The 20,267-nt window shown below is 43.3% G+C and overlaps 1 protein-coding gene across 3 annotated transcripts in view; it reads right to left on the reverse strand.

Annotated features, from left to right (window-relative positions):
* Positions 1-20,267, reverse strand: part of CACNA2D3 (calcium voltage-gated channel auxiliary subunit alpha2delta 3) — an 834,102-nt gene that overhangs the window by 431,389 nt on the left and 382,446 nt on the right. For all 3 annotated transcript variants that reach the window (XM_087866960.1, XM_087866961.1, XM_087866959.1), the window contains exons 7-9: positions 19,701-19,761; positions 19,453-19,603; positions 7,616-7,690 (exon numbers count right to left, since the gene is read on the reverse strand). In XM_087866960.1, the coding sequence (XP_087723086.1) occupies positions 7,616-7,690; positions 19,453-19,603; positions 19,701-19,761 (287 nt within the window). The remainder of the gene's footprint in view (positions 1-7,615; positions 7,691-19,452; positions 19,604-19,700; positions 19,762-20,267) is intronic.

Raw genomic sequence — 20,267 nt, forward strand, 5'->3', positions numbered from 1 at the left:
ACACAAAATAATTGCACGTATGGTTTTATAAGAAACTACCAAATGTTTTCTAGAATGGCAATACCATTTTACATTCTCATCAGCCCAGTTTCTCCATGTCCTTATCAACATTTGGTGTCCTTTTATTCTTTTATTCTTTTTTTTATCCTAGCCTTTCTGATAGGGGTGTAGTAATATCTCACTGGGGTTTTAATTTGCATTTCCCTAGCTAAGGATGTTGAATATCTTTTCATGTACTTACTTGCCATCTGCCTACCCTCTTCGGTAAAGCGTCTCTTCCTGTCTTTTGACCATTTTCTAATCGGATTGTTTGTTTTTTCTACTGAGTTTGAGTTATTTATATATTTCTCTATATACTCATTCTTTACCAGATATGAGGCTTGCAACTATAACTTGGGAGAAGATATTTGCAAGCCACATATCTATTCATCCTTTCATTGGGGTCTTTCACATGGCAGAAGGTTTTGGGTTTTGTTTTTTTTTTCCCTGATGTTAATGAGATCTGTTTTACCAAATTTCCCTTTTATGGATTGTGCTTTTGCTATCAAGCCTAAGAACTCTGTTTAGCCCTAGATTTCAAAGACTGTCTCCTATGTTTTTTTAAAGAGTGTCAAAGTTGTCCACTTCACATAAGTCTTTGATCCATTCGAGGTCAATTTTGTTGAAGTGGGGAGGTTTGGTCAAGGTTAAGTTTTTTTTGTTGGTTTTTTGTTTACGATGTTCAATTCCTGCAGTACCATTTGTTGAAAAGGGTACTCTTCCTTCACGGAATTATTTTTGCACCTGTGTCAAACATCAGTTGGGCTTATTTGTGTGGGTCTATTTCTGTGTTCCTTCCTCTAATCCAAAACCTGTATGCTTTACTCCTCCTTCAATAGCACGCTGTCTTGATTACTGTAACTATGTAACAGGTCTTAACATAACGAAGTTGATTCCTCCTACATTTATTCTTTTCACATGGTTTTACTACTCCAGGTGCTGTGCCTATGTAAATTTTAGAATACCTTTGTCGATGTCTACCAAAAGCCTCGCTGGCATTGAAAGGAAGTGCACATAACTTACAGATCAATTAGACAAGAATTAACATCTCGACTATGTTGAGTCTTTCCGTCCATGAACATGGTTAAGTCCTTCCATTTATTTAGTCTTTCTTTGCTTTCTTTCAGGGGCATTTTGTACTTTTCATCACACAGAACCTATATATGTTTTATTAAGTTTATTTCTTCAGAGCAATTGTAAATGGTATTGGTTTTTAAATTTCCGTTTCCATGTGCTCATTGTTAGTATATAGAAATGTGATGGGTTTTTATACGATGATCTTGTGCATGTGACTTTGCCTAACTCAGGTATTAGTTCAGGGTTTGCTTTTTGGTAGAGTCTTGGGAATTTTCTACAATCATATCATCTGAGAGTAGGGAGAGTTTAATTTCTTCTTTTCAGAACTGTATGCTATTTCTTTCTTTTCCTGGTTTTATTGCAGTGGCTAAAACTTACAACACTATGTTAAATAAGGCTGGTGAGCGTGGACATGCTTACATGTTCCCAATTCAGTTTGATATTAGCTGTAGGGTTTTGTAGATGGTCTTTACCAATTTGAGGACGTTACCTCTGCTCCTATTTTGCTGAGGTTTTTTGTTTTTTTTAAACCATGAATGTGTGTTGGATTTTATCAAATGCTTTTTCTGAGTTAATTGTTATGATCATATGATTTTTCATCTTTAGCCTGTTGATATGGTGAATTCCATTGATTGATTCGACACCAATGTCAAACCAGCCTTGCATATCTGGAATAAATCCTACTTTGTGGTGTAGAAATAGATATATATAGTTAGATTTGAGGTGTTAAAATTTTATTGAGGACTCTTGCTGTAAGGGTCCTCATGAGGACCTTCATGGGGGGTATAAGTAGTAGGTTTCTTTTTCTCATCATGGTATCTCCCCCGCCAGGTAACTATAGGTTTCTTTTTTCTGTACTATTTTTGTCTACTTTATCAGGGAACTACTAGTCTCATAAAAGTAGTTGGAGGGATTTCCCTTCTATTTTTCTGGAAGAGATTCTGTAAATTTCATATTAATTCTTCTTTAAATGTTTAGTAGAATTGTCCAGTGAAACCATCTGGGATTACAGATTTCTTTTTGGAACTCTTGAATTATGAATTCAATGTCTTTAATATTTATAGGACTCTTCAGGTTATCTATTTCATCTTGGTTGGATTTTGGTAGCTTCTAGTTTTTAAGGATTTGGTTCATTTCTTCTAAGTTGTCAAATTTATGAGTGTAAATTGTTTGTAATATTCCCTTATTATCCTTTTAACGACTGCAGTTTTGTAGTAATATTCCATTTCATGCCTGATGTTGATGATTCGTGACTTTTCTCCTTTTATTTATGTCAGTCTTTCTAGAGATTTATTAGTTTTATTAATAAATTTTTTGGAAGAAACAGGATTTGGTGCCATTGATTTTTCTCTGTGATTTTCCTGCTTCAATTTAACTGATTTCTGCTCTTTATTACTGCCTTCCTTCTGTTTGCTATGGGTTTATTTTCCTCTCGTTTTTCTAAGTTAGATTATGAATTTGAGGATTTCTTCTTTTTAATGCAAGCATTTAGTGCTATAACTTTCCATCTCAACACTATGATGGCTTTGTCCCACATATTTTGATATATTGTCTTTTCATTTTCGCTCAGTTTAATCTTTTTAAAGTTTCCTTCCTGACTTCCTCTTGGAAAGAGATTCTGTAACTGCATTATTTAGAAGTATACTTAATTTCTAAATGTTTGGAGTCTTTCTGTTATTGATTTCTAGTTTGATTCCATTATCAACAGAAAGCATGCTCTGTACGATTTCACAACTCTGTTGAAGTTATTAAGGTTTGTATTTTGACCCCGAATATTCTTTATCTTGGTTAATGTTCCATGAGCGCCTGAAAAGAATGTGTATTCTGCTGTTGCTGGGGAGAGTGTCCTATAAATGTTATTTAGATTTTATCAGTTGATGATGTGGTTCAGTTCTTCTATAACCTTGCTGACTTTCTTTTTAGTAGTCTATTAGTTACTATGAAGTGTACATGTCCCCAACTATAATTGTAGGCTTATCTATTTCTACTCTCAGTTCTATTAGTTTTTGCTTCATGTATTTTGAAGCTCTGTAGTCTGGTTCAAACACATTTAGCATTGCTATGTCTTCCTGGTGGATTGATTCTTTTATTCTGACGTATGACCCTTCTTTATCTCTCGTAATAGTAATTTTCTTTGCTCTGAAGATGACTTTATCTGATATTGATATAGCCACTCCTGATTTTAAAAAAAGTTTGCATAGTATATCTTTTCCCATCCTTTTACTTTTGACATATCTGTGTCATTGTATCTCAGGTGAAATTCTAGTAGTCAGCATATGGTTAGACTTTTTTTTTTTTGTAATCCACTTGCCAATCTCTGTCTTTTAATTGCTATGCTCAGACCATTTACATTTAAGATAATTAGTGATATGTTAGGGCTTAAGTCTGCCAATTTATCTTTTTCTTTTTCCTGTTCATTTCCTCTGTGTCTTATTTCTTACATACTTATGAAGTACTTGTTAAGTACATTACCCCCTCACTATCTGAAAGTAGAGCATTTCTATGAAACTTGTCATAAACAGAAATGGCACAAAGAAGCAATTACCAGTAATTTATATGGAAAAATGTGCATTCCCAGACCCAAAAATAATCTCTCTTAGGCTTTTCTGATACCTTAGGACATATCTTGCTAAGTGACGCAGAAAATAAATGGAGATAAAGCACAGATGCTCACAGACACAGTTCAAAGCTATGGAGGCTTCATGCTATGTTGCAGAGTCTGGTTCCTGGGGAAGGGGTTGGCAGGGCTGCTCTCCCTGCTCAGGGTGCATCCCGCCTCAACAATGGCTCACTGTAAAACAAACGCTGGATGCTATTTTTGCTTTTTGCCTTTTCTCATAAAAGTGAAAATCCTGTTCAGCTATCTTTCAGGTGGCAAAAACAGGCACTAATGCAGGTCTTTTGTAAAAGGAAAGTGGTATAAAGTCAACTTTCAAAAAGGGGGAGATACCTGTATACATCTTTTCACTGTTTTCTTAATGGTTGCTCTGGGTGTCGTACTATAAATATGGAATTTATCACTGTCTACTGGTATCAGCATTTGCCACTTCCAATAAGATGTGGAAATCTTATTCTAATTAGGTCCTTTTACCCTCCATACTTTTAAAATATAATTGCCTTGTTTCCTCAGCAACAGTAGGCTTTACATCAGATAATGCTATAATTTTTGCTTCAACTATCCAATATGACTTAATAATCTGATAATTAGAATACTCTATTATACTTGCTCCTATTTTTACCCATTCTAATATTCTTTCCTTTTTGAAGTTTCAAGTCTTTTTGTTTGTTTTTTTTTTCTTTCTATTTAAAGGACTTCTCTAGCCATTTTTTACAAGTGGATTTGCTGGTAAAAACATTTGTATTGTTTCCCTTCATCTAAACATGTCTTTATAACTCCTTCATTCATTAAAGACATTTACGCTGAATACAGAATCCTGGATTGACAGTTGTTTTCTTTCAATACTTAAAAAACGCTCTGCCACTTTCTTCTGGTCACCATGATTTCATATGAGAAGTCTGTTGTCATTCAAATTGGTAGTCTAAGCAATGTGCCCTTTTTCTCTGTTGCTATGAAATTATTTTTTTCCCCTTGTCTAATTACGTTTATGATGTGCCCTGCCATGGAGTGACTTGGGTTTATCCTATTTGGAATCTGCGCAGCCTCTTGAATATGTATGTTTATGCCTCTCACTAATTTTAGGAAGTTTTCAGCCAACATATCCTCAAATATATATCTAGTCCTGCTCTCCCTCTCCTCTCTTGGGACTTCTGTGATATGGATGTTAGCTCTTCTGTTATCACCCCACATGTCCGAGACCCTGTTCATTTCGTTCCAGTCTATTTTCTCTCTGTTGTTCAAATTGGGTCATTTCTATTGATCTGTCCTGGTGTTTACTGATTTTATCTTCCATCATCTCCACTCTACTATTGAGCTGGTCCAGTGAGCTTTCTATTTTGGTGACTGTATTTTCCAGTTCTATAATTTCCATTAGGCTCTGTTTAATAACTTCTATTTCTTTGCTGAGATTTTCTATTTCTTTCCATTTGTTTCAAGAGAATTTCTAATTGCTTGTTGAGGCAATTTTATAATTTCAACATCGGATTCACGTCAATACTGGCTTCCGTTGATTGTCTTTTCTCATTCATGTTGTGATTTTCCTGGCTTGGGGGATGACAAGGGGTTTTGTATTGCATTCTGGGTGTTTTTAGGTTTCATATTGTGAGACTCCGGATCGTATATAATCTTTTTGTTAGCCATCGGTGTCTGTGTGGAGGCGTAGCACAAGAGCCAAGTGGGTATGGGTGAGATGGAAGGTCAATTTCACGTTCAGCCCTGCAGAAACTGTGGAGGGTTGGTCTACGGTTGTTCCACTGGCGTTTGTCTGCAGTAGGAAAGGTATTGTCGCAAAGGTTTTCTGTTATGAGGCTATTCCTTCCCTGGTTGTTTGGCTAGAAGGGACAGGTTTTTTCTTAGATTTTTTTTTTTTAATTATTATTTTTGGTCTCTGCCTATTGTAGGTACAGGAAGGAGGATTCTGGAGTGCTCCGTTCAGACATATGGTGGGAATCAACAAGGAGACCCAGGGAACCCAGCTCTGTATCTTTAGGTGGAGGCAGCTCACCTTGCAGTCTTCCTACACTTGTGTATTGGCAGAATCAGGTGTCCAGATAAATTGTTATATTCAAAACCATGCAGTCTTCAATATCCATACATTTTCAAAGATAATTTTAAATAAATGCTCATCCCACTTTCTCTAACAATTTTTTTTCCTTCCTAAGACCTCAGATATCCAAATATCACACTGTTCCCTGTTTATTTGGGAAGCAACCTGAAGGGAGGTCTTGATCATTTGAAGCATCTTTTCTATTTAATGTTGCAGGCACCGTCACTGGACATCTATCTGAGGCTCTGGAGGATATTTAAATGCTACCATATTGGGAAGGGGGTGGAACCCAGACCCAGGCAATGGTCAAACAAGGGGAAGGTCTCTAGGGAAATTCGGCGACAAATTTTAAATAATTTAAAATTATTTAAAAAGATAAATGGAGGTCTAAGTCATTCTTTCCTACCTTACCCTACAAAATGACCATGAACAAACATTCCCTTGATACACTTGCTCTTTGAACTACAATGTACTTCTTTCTCTCTCCAAACATAAAGCTTATTATGGTGTTTTTCCCCCTCATATTGAAGCTTGGATATTAACTCCGGTATAATTTTTCATTCTCACTCTGTATTCTGACTGGAATAAATTTCTCCTAATCCTCTGTTGTTCACTCCCTCAGAGATGCCCAACAACCTGCTTCTACCACCTGCACCTAAGATAGTACCCATGCCACTCCCTGCCCCTTTGAGCCAGGGAGGATCTCCCCAGCAAGGTACAGTGCCTCGCAGAAACCTGCCTTGCCACTGCCCTCAGCCACCTCACGGGAGTCTGCTCCCCAGGGGAGGGGCAGCGCTGCAAGGCAAATACAACAAAACAAAATGAGGAATGGCAGTGATGTGTCCCCGGAGGTGTGATGTTGCTGCAGCCACAGCTAAACCCTCGACCTAAACTGTTACCCGACCACGTAGGGGGTGTATGGTGGTAGCTGCAATGCTTTGTACTGACAGATTAAAAGATGGCTAAGGGAAGGGGTGCCTGGGTGGCTCAGTTAAGTGTCCAACTCTTGATCTCAGCTCAGGTCATGATCCCAGGGTCGTGACATCGAGCCCCACATCGGGCTCTGCACTGAGCATGGAGCCTGCTTAAGATGTTCTCTCTCTCCTGTCTCCTTCGGCCCTTCCCCCCTATTTGTGCGCTCTTTCTTTATCTCTCTAAAAAAAATAATAATAAAAAAATAAAAAATAAATATGGCCAAGAGGAAACAGGATTTATTTTACTGAAATCTATTCTGGGAATTTTCCTAGAATGCTCCAACTAGAAGGCCAACTTCTACCCCACTTCCTAAGGTCCTCCTTTAACACATCTTCCTTTTGTTCCACGATATTTATGTAGGAGGCAATGCTCAGAGCATTGAATATACAGCAGCGAGCAGATATCAGCCCTATCCTCGTAAAGCTTACCTTCTAACCTGGGAGACAAGTTCCCCCAATAGCTACCCCAACAATTATTTAATCAATTATAGTAAGAGCAACCAGAGATTTAGCAAGTAGTTTCGATTTTCTTGGAAAACTCAGCAAAAGCCATATTCTTCCAGGGGTGTCAACACAGGTATCAAACGCAACACAGGATGTGCACAGAACAAGGGAAAAGTAAACCGATGCAATTATTCTGGAACTACTGAGCTTCTGAACTCAATGTTATTATTTTATTGCCATGATTTTATTTGTGCCTCTTCATAAATGTTCTGTGCACTGGTGTTCCAAGGCCCTCAATGAAAGGCCAATACTTTGATGAGTTTCTAAAGATTAGGACAGAGTTACTGTCAGCAAGCTCCGTGGGGAGACGAGGCTGTGCCATGAGCCGTGATGCACCCGCCCAGCTGCAGGCCCTACCTCCTTGTTGGTCCTGTCGGCTTGCACCAACGTCCCATTCAGGCAAGGTTCCACGTAGTGAAGCTCCTCATTATACTGCAAAGAGATGAAACGGCCAAGAGGACACACTTCATTAATCATTTGAGGGGTACCAGATTTAAGGACACATGCAAACAAAAAAGCAACATAACTACAGGCTCAGTTCATTCACATACGTGACTTTCTCAATTGGTGCCCCTATATGAAATCGTGCTGGAGTGCCAGGTATTCTTCTCTTGTTTGAGGGAGAAAGTTCTAGAGCATGTGCTGGTCCATGGCAGTGTTGAGGGTATACATGGTTAACTGACAATCCTTCAGGGGTGGCTCCCAACACTGGGGCCCTGTGGCCATGGCTGACAGTGCACGATCCAGGTGGGATCTAAAGAGCATCCCAGACTTGGGTGAATATAGCTCCAGCTCCTGTCTTTGGTTTTCTGGAGCCCAAGGACCTGTGCATGGGTCACACACGAGTGACAAAAGAATGGAGGAAAGGAGAAGCCTCAGTGTTCCCCCATCGCTCTGGGAGGCTCTGTGGTTTTTGGTCAGAGCAGTGCTCACGAGCAGTGGTACCACCTTCCACACAGGCCAATGCCAGCCTTTCCATTACTTTTTATCCCAGAATACCCAGAATATGACGACTTGGTTTTGTCCAAAGCTCACAACTAGGAAGTGGAAATTTAAGCATGATTCTCTGCACTGTGGCTAGGTGGGGTCCTTCTAAAACACAAAACAGGTCATGTCACTTCCTGCCAACCCATTCACAGTTTCCAATGCTCTGCAGATAAACCTTCCCAGAGTGTGGCAGGGCTCTGGTCACTTGGCCCTGTTGACCTTTCCAACTTCACTCATCCATTAGCCTTCCCCAGAAACTTAGCACTATCCAGCCCTAATTCCCTTCCTGTCCTCTGAGATATCCCATCTTCTCCTCCCACACAGGGCCCTCTACCTGGAGCTCTTGCTCTGGTATCTCCCAGCTGACTCCTGTTCATCCTCTGGGTAAGCTCATTCCTGCCTCGTCTGGGAAGCAGCCTCTGTGTAGCTGCAGCTCCTTTCCTGTAAACTCCCAAGTTCTGACAGCCTGGTGCCTGGATCCCTGTCCACAGGTGGGTCCGCACTGTCAGGCTCCATATTGGTTCCTAGTGTGTTCTCTGTGACAAGCACAGGGCCGGGCCCACAGTCGGTGCCCAAGAACAATGTGTTCAATGAGTATCATCATATTTCCATTCCAGCTACCAAAAGCCCAGCCCAGAGCTCCAGAGAAAAGGAACCAGAACCATCTCTCATAGTTCCAGCTCTCAAGCAAAGTCTGGCTAAGGAGTTCAGACTTTAAGTGTGTCAACAGTGAGGACCATGGAAGGCTACGCACAGGGAAACAAGTGAATGAAGGGATGAACATGGGCCCACTGCTCCGGACACACTGCAGGGACAGACTGAAGAGGGCCAGTCACGCAGCTGCTCCAACAGCGACAGAGACACATCCTGTTTCGGTGCCACTTGCGGAACGGGCAGGAGCAGTGATAATAATGACATCGGCAACTCACTGTTACGGAGCAGTCACTTCATCTAGGCACAAGCTAGACTTCATTCACGGCATACCTCAACCTCATGCGGTAAGCCCTTCCAACCACACCCCCTTTACAGATGGGGAAACCAAGGCAGAGCAAGGATGATCAACTTGCCCAAAGTCACTGGGGAGTCTACAAGGGGTGGAGTCCAGATTCAAATCCAGGCAGTCTGGCCTCACAGCCCATGATCTCAGGCCCTCAAAGCCCCCAATTTCTCCCCTCTGGCGCTCAAAGCCTCTGTGCTTCTCATCAGTCTGACTTTTGCTCCCTCTTTAACCTATGTTCTTAGTCATGCAGAGCATTTAAAAAAATTACAGCTCCGTGGTCATAGAGCTCAGATCTTCTCTGAAGAGGCACGGAGGGCATACACATTTACATGATTCTGAAATTAGCTATTGACAAATGGAAGCATGACTTTCCGTCAACAAATGGAACCTCATCTCAGGATTCAGGAAGCAGTTCACAGTCCAACCTGAAGAAGAACTTTTCCAATGTTCTCGGTCCATGTTGGACTGACACTGGAAGTGCTGAAAAAAGCAGTCATTCCCCTGCCCTCCACCTCCTTTGCTCATGGAGTTGGTCAACGGTGACAAGATGCCCATTCCCAAAGCCAGAAGCATAATCAGTCTTAGCCAATCACAGCCATCCCGTCCTCCTCTGCGGGCTGTGTGCTTTCCTACCCTGTCTTGAAGCTAGATGTGGTCACATGATGCATTCCCAGCCAACAAAACATAAGTTTCAGTGATTTTTTTTCCCTTGCCATTAAAGGAAAACTCTAGGGGCGCCTGGGTGGCACAGTCGTTAAGCGTCTGCCTTCGGCTCAGGGCGTGATCCCAGTGTTCTGGGATCGAGCCCAGCACTGGGCTTCTCTGCTAGGAGCCTGCTTCTTCCTCTCCCGCTCCCCCTGCTTGTGTTCCCTCTCTCGCCGGCTGTCTCTCTCTGTCAAATAAATAAATAAAATCTAAAAATAAATAAATAAATAAAAATAAAAAATAAAGGAAAACTCTTCTCTACTCACTACCTTCTTCCCACTTGGGATGCCTGCACAGCTGCAGCAGCCATTTTGCAACCATGAGGTGACAAGATTAAGAATGGAGAGCAAATCTCAGGAAGATGGGGCTAGTGTGGGTCTTTGATGGCACTGCTCAAGCATCGTACCCAACCTGCAGCTGCCCTGCTCCACGCTCCGTGAGATCATGAGACGCCGAGATGCTGAAGCAGCCTTTATTCAGTCTTTCTGTGCCTCGCACTCCCAAACTTCCCGATTCTATTTGCCAGGAAAATTTTGAACTTTATCTACATTCTGCCTAGCACACGTTATCAATATTGATTCCTGGGGTTGTGTAGTCTGAGGTAAGAGTCAGGACACTTGGGTCCACGTTCTGCCTCTGCCGTATACTCCCTGTGCGGCCTCGGGAAAGTCACTGAACCTCAGGTCCTGGATTCTTCTGCACAAGAAGGTGCTAATTCATCTCCCGTTTACCCTCCAGGGGCTCCTGTGAGGCTCCAATGAGGCAACAGACTGGAAATTGCTTTGCTGGTGTGAAGGCCTGTACACGTGGGGGGCTGCAGAGGGGGCTGGAAAGTAAGGAAGACCAAGATGTCCTTGCCCTCATCAGGGACGAACATGTGCGGTAATCAAAACCACGCTCCCCGTCACTGTGTGAGCCGTGGCCACAGCAGAGGAATCTGCTCTTCTGAACCCCCGCCAGTTTGTTAGTGGCACCATCCAAGCTTGCAGTTGACTAATTTCCCTTGACTGCATCAGGATAAAGCTATGCTGCGCAATCTGGTCTGTATCACCGAAGGGAGCTGGGCTCAGCTGTCCATGTGAGGGAACGGGGTACAGCAGGCAGCTGTGCCAAGGAGGCCGATTGGCTGTGCGTGCTCACCACGCTACCCGGTGCTCCTCCCTAGGGGGACACCAAGGGCACCCCCAATGTGAAACTGTTGCCAAGCCCCCAGCAGCTCTCCATCTGGAAACCTTCCAGTTTCTATATTTTAATGGACGTTCCCTAGATTTCTACTTGGTGAAACAATGATGTGCGATGGCCATTATCAATTCACAAATGAAGATCTGGTCCCCTCCAGCCCAAAGACGCCACGGCCCGATAAACAGCTCTCCCTCATCCCTACTTAAACAAGCAGAATCAGTAGCCTACAGAAGAAAAGGATGCAGTGCACACCATCATGGCTGGCCAGGTGGAGTTTCCTTCCGCCGTCTGCTTTTGCTGCCTCTTACTACCAGGATTGAACCCTAGAGAGGCACTCGGCCATCTCCCTCTGCACCCCAAAGTGGGTAGTCCTTCCTGTAAATTTTTGGGAAAGGGGAAGAGTCTCCTAGCAGGACAGGAGAGGGCCCAGGCAGCCCTGGAGATGGTCAGGCCAGCCACCAACCACTTGGTAAGAAGATGGACAAAGAACTTTCACCCCTTAAAGAGCTGGGACTGCCACATGGTCACCTTCTCCTTTTCTCCTTCCTGGCTGGCTCTCCTCTTCTGATTCACACAAGGGTAGAACAGAAGAGCTAAAGCCATGGAAGCAGACAGGCAGACAGGGTTCAAATCCTGGCTCTGCCACACACCAGCTGGGTGACCTTGGCCAAGGCCTCTCCACTCTCTGAGTCTCAGGGTTTGTGTTGAGGAAATGAGAATTGTAACTGAACTTCTTTCATGAAGTCACCGTGAGGATGAAATGAGGTAATTCGGTGAAGAGTCAACACAGAACTCGGCATACAAGAAAGAGCAAGAAGGCATCTGCATGTACATGTACAAGGAAGGAAGAAGATATATATACGAGGGTCAGGTGTGCTACCTAGAGAGAAAGCCCAAGCACACGCCCTCCACCTGGAGCTGGCATTTGCTAAGTAGGCAGGGGGTGGGGAGGAGAGGGTCACGTGCCCCTGATCTCCTCTGGAGAGCTCAGACTCTGCCATCATTGGATAGAAGTGTTACACCAGTGGGCACATGGGACTGTCTAAATACCCAGGACAGAAACCACCAGGGTGTGCGGCTCTACACCGCCCCCCGCCATGCCGCACTCTGAACCCTCTCAGTGACCAGGGTTTCGGCAGACATGGAGCCAAGACAGTGCAGCCAGCTTACTACCAAATCCCTTCCCAGGAAGGCATCTGCCATGGAGCCCTTTGGTCCTTTGTTTGCTCACTGAATATCAACTAAGCACCTGCTATGTCCAGGGACATCAAGCACGGGCTAAGTTTGCACATGACCATGATGGGAGAGTGATCATGACCCACTTTTTCTTACTTTTATCCTTAAAAGAATATGTTAATTAAATCTAAAGATAATGGCTCTTTTCCCTTTTCATGATAAAAAGTGCTCATCTAGGGTGCTGCCATGGTCCCTCCGAAAAACAAAAACAGGCTTGAGGTAAACCCAAGATCTTCTTCAGGGGTCGGACTACATCCCACACCTCTCTTCCCTTGAGAACTGTCCCTCCCTTTCTCCCATGTCAACCACACAACTCTGTACTCTGACAACAAGGACACATTGCAGTTTGTTTTCTCCTTCCTTCTGTGAAATCCCTGTAACCATTCCCCACGTCTACCACTCTTAAGGACACAGCAAAATCTTCAATGGGATTTTAATGATGAGCTAAAATAGGAAGGCCAAGCTTTAAGTTTCATTAAATGAATGGCCAGAACGTGCTGGAGAACGATCTAAACACAACGAATAAATGGGCTGGGCTTGCCCACCAAGGCTCACACAAGCTTTGGCCTTGGTGTAGAATTGTGTCACACGTTGGCTCACGTAAATCGAAGCCTAGAGCCCAAGAGTGAAAACCAGCTGACTCTGGGTTCTGGATGATAGTGAGAACTCAACCCTACTTCATGTTGGAAGCTGGACTTGAGGATGAAAGCAATGGAGGTTTCAGGCCTAACAGAAGCCCATTGGTTGCCTAAGAAAGAGGATGAAGGGAGACCTAACTAAGAAGGGAGAAACTTTAGGGGGGCATCCCCACACGTCACCCTGCAGCTGACCCTCCATGTCTTCCACTGCCTCTAGACGAAGTCCCAATTTTCCATATGGCCGACCAGACTTGCTGGGTCTGGCCCGCCTCTCTCAATCCAGCCCCATTCTTTTTGTCATCGGCCACCTCCACACCCACTCCACCTCCCACATTCACTCCCAACACCAATACGTCCAGACAATGAACTCCTTTCAGTCAATCCCACCAGGCCCGTACTTCCTAGGGGTGGGGGAAGAGTGACTACCGCCTGAAAATAGCACCTTCCTCCCGTAGATGCCCCCCTACCTTGGTGTTCCTTGAGTCATCACTTTTTCCAAGAAGCCATCGCTGGGTCCCCGGCTGGTTACTTGTCCTCCCTGCCCCCCTCTGCTGTGAACACCTGCTTCCTGCTTGTCCCCACACCCAACACTCACACACACAAAACCTCAAGGTCCACAGCAGGGGACAACCTGTCTTCCTTATTGACGAAGTCAGTCCTAGTACAATACTTAATTCTTGGCACTGAACAGAATTTGTTAAATGAGTAATCAGAACAAAGAAATGAAAGCAAAGTTACAGAGAAGATTACAGAGGGAAAAGAAGAGAGACAAAGCCTAGACAAAAAAAAATGACACAGAAGAAAAAACAAAAAAGAAAAAAAGAGAATCTCCACCCCTTTCAAAAAATAAACAAAAAGTAAATGGAGTAAGTGGGTGCGTTTTAGAGAATCCTAAGTTCCAAAAACAAAAACACACACACACACACAGAGAATTAAAATGCTGGCACACTCATGCAATGCAAGAAAGTGATGTAGAATTACTGGAACTCCATTAAATATTTATATGGTTTTATCGGTGCGCTCTTGATTAAACAACCTTTAGAATGAAAATGTGTAGGGCTTATGTAACGAAGCAGATGAGCCCATGATATTTTCACCAACATAGGCATCCCAGGGATCTCGTGCATTACTAAAGCTTCTTGTATAATCTGAAACATGACTGGACGTAATTAGTAGTACAGAACAAATGAGCACTGCAAGAAAATACCATCCTCATACTTTTAATACGGAATCGATTACTTTAAAAAGCAAATGCATAGCAGACAAAGCACTGGAGAAACGGTTCTAAAGAAAATCCTGCAAATTAAAACCAGGGCACCAGAAAGTTCTGGGTTGAACTAACAAATGAAGCTCTTCTCTATTCAGCTCTGCACAAACGCAGGCTGAAGGAGGCATTTAAATTGATTTAACAATATCAGTCCAGTTAATACTGTGTTCATTTAATGCCTGGCTTAGGCTTCTGTAAAATCATTTTTCAAATTTCAGCATCGGACAGAATTAGCACCCTCATTTTTATGATAATATTGTTAATTTAATGCATGGCTTGTAGTTAGACTTCAAAGCAAATCAGAAAAATATGCCTTTTCTCTTGTCAGTGACATCTCGCTTCATGCACCAGTGGGTTGACCTTAAATTTTAACTTCGGCTGCACAAAATCACTCTCCTATTTCTTCTATTCTTCTATAATTCCATCATCTAGCTCATCAGTCTTCGATTTTGCAATACCCTGCCCATGAAAGCTAAAACAGTTTTTAACATTATCATTTCATGTTTATTCTCTGGAAAGACCTGAATCGGAAGCTTTTCAGTATCATCTATAAGATGCATTTAGCCACTGAGCTTCATACAAACATGCAAACATGACTGAAATGGCCAAGGAAAGGTGTTTCCACTATTTACCCTCCCTCCTCCCCTCCCTAATAGGGCCCTGAAAACCAAGGGGCAATGATGAAGTAGATTTATATAAAGAAATACCTCTAGCTCACAAGGGCTTCCGCCATGGAAAAACAAGAATGTACTCTTTACTTTCTCCCTACAGCTCTGAAACGTCTTCTCACACATCTACCCAGCCAGCAGGAGAAAGCTGACAGTGTAACGAAGGGTGAAATGTCCTCTCCCGTAAATGGGATCCAGCGGACAAGAACAATACGCTCAAACAGATTTGCAGGGCATTCTGGATGGAGCTTGAGACCTCCCAGCCCCCTGTGCTTACAAGAGCCTGCAGCATGGTCTCCCTTTAGACGGAGGCAAGTAACCGTTTTAAATAGACGGAAAAACCTTTATATACTATATTATTAGAGCAATGTTGCCAGTGTAGAAATAGAAGGTAATGGAGGGGAAAAAAAAAAAAAAAAAAAAAAGCACCACCACGATGTGGCAAGGAGAGACAATTCCAGGGACTACACATTGAGATTCACCAGTAAGCAATCCACTATTTAGAACCCTTGAAGTATAGGTGTCATAGACTGAATTGTTTGTGTCCACCCCATCCCCCCCACTTCATGTTGAAGCCTTATCCCACAGTGCGGTGGTATTTGGAGATGGGCCCTTGGGGAGGTGATTCGGGCTAGGTCCGCCCCTTGATGGGATTAGCATTTGCATAAGAGGAGACAAGACTGGAGCTTTCTTTTCCTTTCTCTTTCTCTCTCCGTGAGCACACACTGCGAGAAGGGGGCTGTCTACAAGTCAGGAAGGGAATCCTCCCAGAAACCAAAACCTACTGGACCTCGATCTTACAGCCTCTACAACTGTAAGAAAATACATTTCTGTGTGTCAGCCACCCAGTTTCTGGGATTTTGTGAGAGCAGATGGAGCTGACGAATACAGGCATCCCTTGTTCCATTGTGCTTCGAAGATACTGTTTGGCTTTTTTTTTACGAGGTCACTTTTTAAAGGTTTCTGGCAACCCTCTGCAGAGCAAGTCTATCAGCATCAGTTTTGTGTGTTTTTTTTTAAGATTTTATTTATTTATTTGACAGAGATAGAGGCAGCCAGCGAGAGAGGGAACACAAGCAGGGGGAGTGGGAGAGGAAGAAGCAGGCTCATAGCGGAGGAGCCTGATGTGGGGCTCGATCCCACAACGCCGGGATCACGCCCTGAGCCGAAGGCAGATTATCAGCATCAGTTTTTCAACTGAGTTTGCTGACTTCGTGTCTCTGTCACATTTTGGTAATTCTTACAATATTTCAAACTTTTTCATTATTATATTTGTTAGGGTGCTCTGGGATCATCACCGAAAGCTCAGATGATGGTTAGCATTTTTTTTAGCAATATTTTTAAGTTAAGGTACATACGTTGTTTTTTAGACATAATGCTATTGCACACCTGCAGACTAGAGTAGAGTGCAGACATAGCTTTTATAAGCGCTAGGAAGCCAAACACTTCATTTGTCTTACTTTATCACAGTCCCCGCTAAATTTCAGCAGTCTGGTCCCAAAGTGGCCACATCTCCAAAGGATGCCCATCCACTTTCTAAGTGTGTAAACACTATCACATGCTACTTAACAGACATTCTCATAATACCTAAGTAGGTGCATACCCGTTGGGACAGCAATTTCACTTCTAGATTCTATTCAAGAGAAGCACACCAGCCCTACAAAAATACATGCCCAAGCCCGTTCCCTGCGGCGCTCTCAAGTGGAAGAGACCCGTAACAGCATGATGCCCGGCAAAGGAGGACTGCTCAAATAATTAATGTCAACTACAGATGATGAAATGCTCTGCGTTTCAAATACACTTGCTTAGGATATGAGTATAGAAGCAAGTTGCTGAATAGTCTGGAAAAGAGGATTCTATTGCTGTGGAAGAATTATGTACGTTCATATACATGGAAAAACTTGGAACTGTAAGTGGCAAACAGCAAGAGAAGGGGAACCTTTCGGAATTGTTTAAAATTTTCACATACGTTGCCTCTAATAAAATAATCAAGGTGTAAAAGTTACTCTTAATTAGTGGTTCCCTTTATCGCCTCGGGCTTTCAGTATAAATTCGCGAACAAATGTGATCCATTCTCTTACCCATTAGGGGGACAGAATTCATGATTTTACTATAAAGGCTTCAAATAAAAAAGTTCAGAATATCTTTCTATTCATCACAATAATTATGTAAATAGTCTCGAAGCTGGTCATTTATGTTGAAAACTAACAAACAGATGTACAGCGAGGGTTAGTGGGACCTCTAATGGGCTTCTTTATATAAGGGGACAATTTGGGGTAAAAAAAATACTTTTTTTCCCTTAACTATTCTAAAATAACTAGCATGTCTACTTTTAATTATCTTAATCGCTCTGTCTTCATTACTGAGATGACACTGTTTGTATATCTTAATGAACTTACAGAGATTATTTCAATCGATTGGTTTTGTTAACAGAACAATAAATCCTGACTGATAAAGGATCCATGATGTAATTAGTTAGCACTTCTTATTATGCTAATTTCTGATACTTCTGTAATGAGTAATTAAAGATTAATAAGAAAGATAGTCCCAAATTAGCCACTTCTTATCTGTAAAGGCTTCAGGATGTGTGGGGGGATCAAGATACATTTGCATATCCACAAGGATTGACTGGTAACTGGGGTAACTTGGCCTGATTTAGAAACCCAAAGTTCTGTCTCAAAGTCTCCCCTGAAAGAAATGCGCCCTGGGGCCACCCCGTTTCACAGCAAGACCTTGGAGCAGCTCAACCAGTCTCTTCACTTCGGCTCAGGAAGCAGAATGAGGCAAAGCCAGACAGCTTCCGAGTTCTTACAGGGCCATTTTTTTCTGGCTCTGGGACCTCAAGCTGGTGGCTTCTACGTCATGGTGCCTCTTGTCTCCACGCTGCGTGGCACAGAGCTGGGGTGAAGCCGCAACAACATCAACCCCATCGGACACTTAGGAGGAGTGGGCAAGGAGGCTGTAGGGATTATTCTTTCAACACATACTTCAACTCTTACTCTTTACCAGGCACTGTCCCAGGCACTGGGTCTAGCTGAATAAATAAACAAGGCTAACCCTTGCTCCCATTGAATTTCTTGTTCTCGTTCTCTTCTTTTCTTCTTTAGGGGTTTTTAAAATCGGAAGCTATAAATCATGGTGGCCCACAGCTGTGCCGTCTTGCTCAATCTCATCAGAAACACGGAGGCAGGACATTAATTCAAGCAATCCCAATGCAATATAAACCCAATGTCGTTTGGACACCCGTGCCCTTCCCTAGCACGTAAAGGAAGGCTTAGCCTAGCAAGTAAAAGTAGGTGTTGTGCCCATGCAGACTGCCCAGATAGAGGGTATCTTGATGACGCACTCTGCTCAGGAACCTGGGAAGCCACACAGACTGCAGGCTTGGGAGCCTGCCTGCGAGGCTCTTCAAATGACACCCCTTCCTTCACATCCTGCCCTTGGTGGGGGCCTCCTGTGCCTGGGTTCAGGTAATCCTGGTAGCAACTCTGTGGGTGATTACTCCAGCTTCAGCTGGTGGGCTGATGGCTCAGACTCATATGGTTTGCCCCGAGATGTGCGGCTAGCTATATGTGGCAGAACTAGGGTTCAAAACTAAGTCCCGACTCCAAAGCCCAAACTCTGTCCCCTTGCGCGCTGCCTCGACTGCCTGCTGCAGCCACTCGGCGTCCTAGGTCAAGGTGATGCGGCAAAGCACAGCTCACCACCAGGCAGGAGTACCCAGTTAAGTTCTCAGGGAAAAGAAGCAGGCTCGTTGTAGCTATAATCTTTGGGGAAAGAGTAGGAGGGGCATCACACAGGCGAGAAGAGGAAAAACAACTGGAGATGGAAACCAAAAATTGGTGTTCCTTTCCAAGAAGCATGTTACTGCCCTACTTTGGTCTTGGGTCTCCCGCCTCCCTGCTCTAGGACCTCAGGCAAGTCACTGACCCTCTCAACCCCAGCAGCTGCATCTGAGAAAATGTCAAAACCACCTACCTACCTCCTAGAGTAGCTGTGAGGAACCAAGAAATGCAAATACAAAGAGTAAGCAAATGGCATTAAGTAGGCACATAATAAATGCCACTTTTGTTTCCGAAGCTGAGATCAAGTGTTCTGTGAGCCTTAGACAGCTCTCCACAGTTTAGCTGCTTTATCATCATGATTATTATTACTATCATTGTCATCAGACATCTAGCTCAAAGTTAGTTTCCATGAGCCACTTAAGGAACATCTTGCAAGGTCTAATTCCCCAAGGTTCCGAAAAGGTTGGCTCCCAGGAAAACCAAATCTGGTGCTAGTCTGCCAGATGGCAACGCCCGAGTGCTAGGTACAGAGAGGAAATGTGCTCCACTGCTCTCCCAGACCCTGAAAGCCATTCCAACATCCTGATTCAGTGAACCCCCATGGCATTAACTGGTCCTCATCTCGGATGGCATGTGTGTACAAAAGCAATGAGAATGTGAACCAGTTGCTGCTAAAAGATCAGATGAACCCAAAGGGCAGAGAAAGCACAAAACAGCTGCACTCACAGCAATTATGTTGAAAAAGTCATCATCCCCCAGCGTATCCAGAATAGATGAGACGGTTTGCTTTGCAATAGTGAGACGGAGTCCTTTCATGCTGCCACTGACGTCCACTAAAATGACCACGTCTTTTGGAGAAGTCGCTGCCTGGATGTACCTAGGTCAGGGGAAAATGAAGTAAAAATGAAGTAAAAATGAACCTCTTCGCGGGTTCTCTCTTTAAAACACAACTAAGAGGTTTGACCATTTCCTACCATTTTCGGTTCCTGCAGTCAAAGGCAATGACTCCATTCTCATCTGGTTCCCATTTAATCCCTAGAAGAAAAATGGAGTTATGAGAAACCCAGAAACTTCAAATATTTATTCATAGCATTTCAAGGCTGCTCTGCTTTGCTGATTGAACAGACAGGGTGAAAAATCACATGCAACAACCAGCCCTGGAGCTCATCATATGCTCCATCGCCAACTCTGGGAAGTTGCTTTCGGGCTGTAACACTATAGCAATCATGGCCTCAGCTCAGTTGCTCCAAGACCTGCTGGAGAGTGGGGACTCCTCAGTAACGTGCTGTCAACAAAGGACGTGACTCCAGCCCCTTCCCGTGGCCGATGGTCATTTCTCACTGTCCAGCCAGTTGTTGGACCTGGTAGCATCATTCACAGACTTCTGGGCAATCTGGGTCTGAGCAAAGCAATGTGTGTAGCATGGTGGGTAGAAAGTCTCGACACATTTCCATCCCAGAATATACACAGGTCTGTTCTCCCCTCACTTCTGTATTTATAATCAGGGATACTGGCCTGGATTTCCACACTGAGATGGAAAA

The sequence above is a fragment of the Ursus americanus genome, chromosome 14, assembly GCF_024610735.1.
Source record: "Ursus americanus isolate L20-20 chromosome 14, mUrsAme1.1.p, whole genome shotgun sequence".
Taxonomy (NCBI): Eukaryota; Metazoa; Chordata; class Mammalia; order Carnivora; family Ursidae; genus Ursus; species Ursus americanus.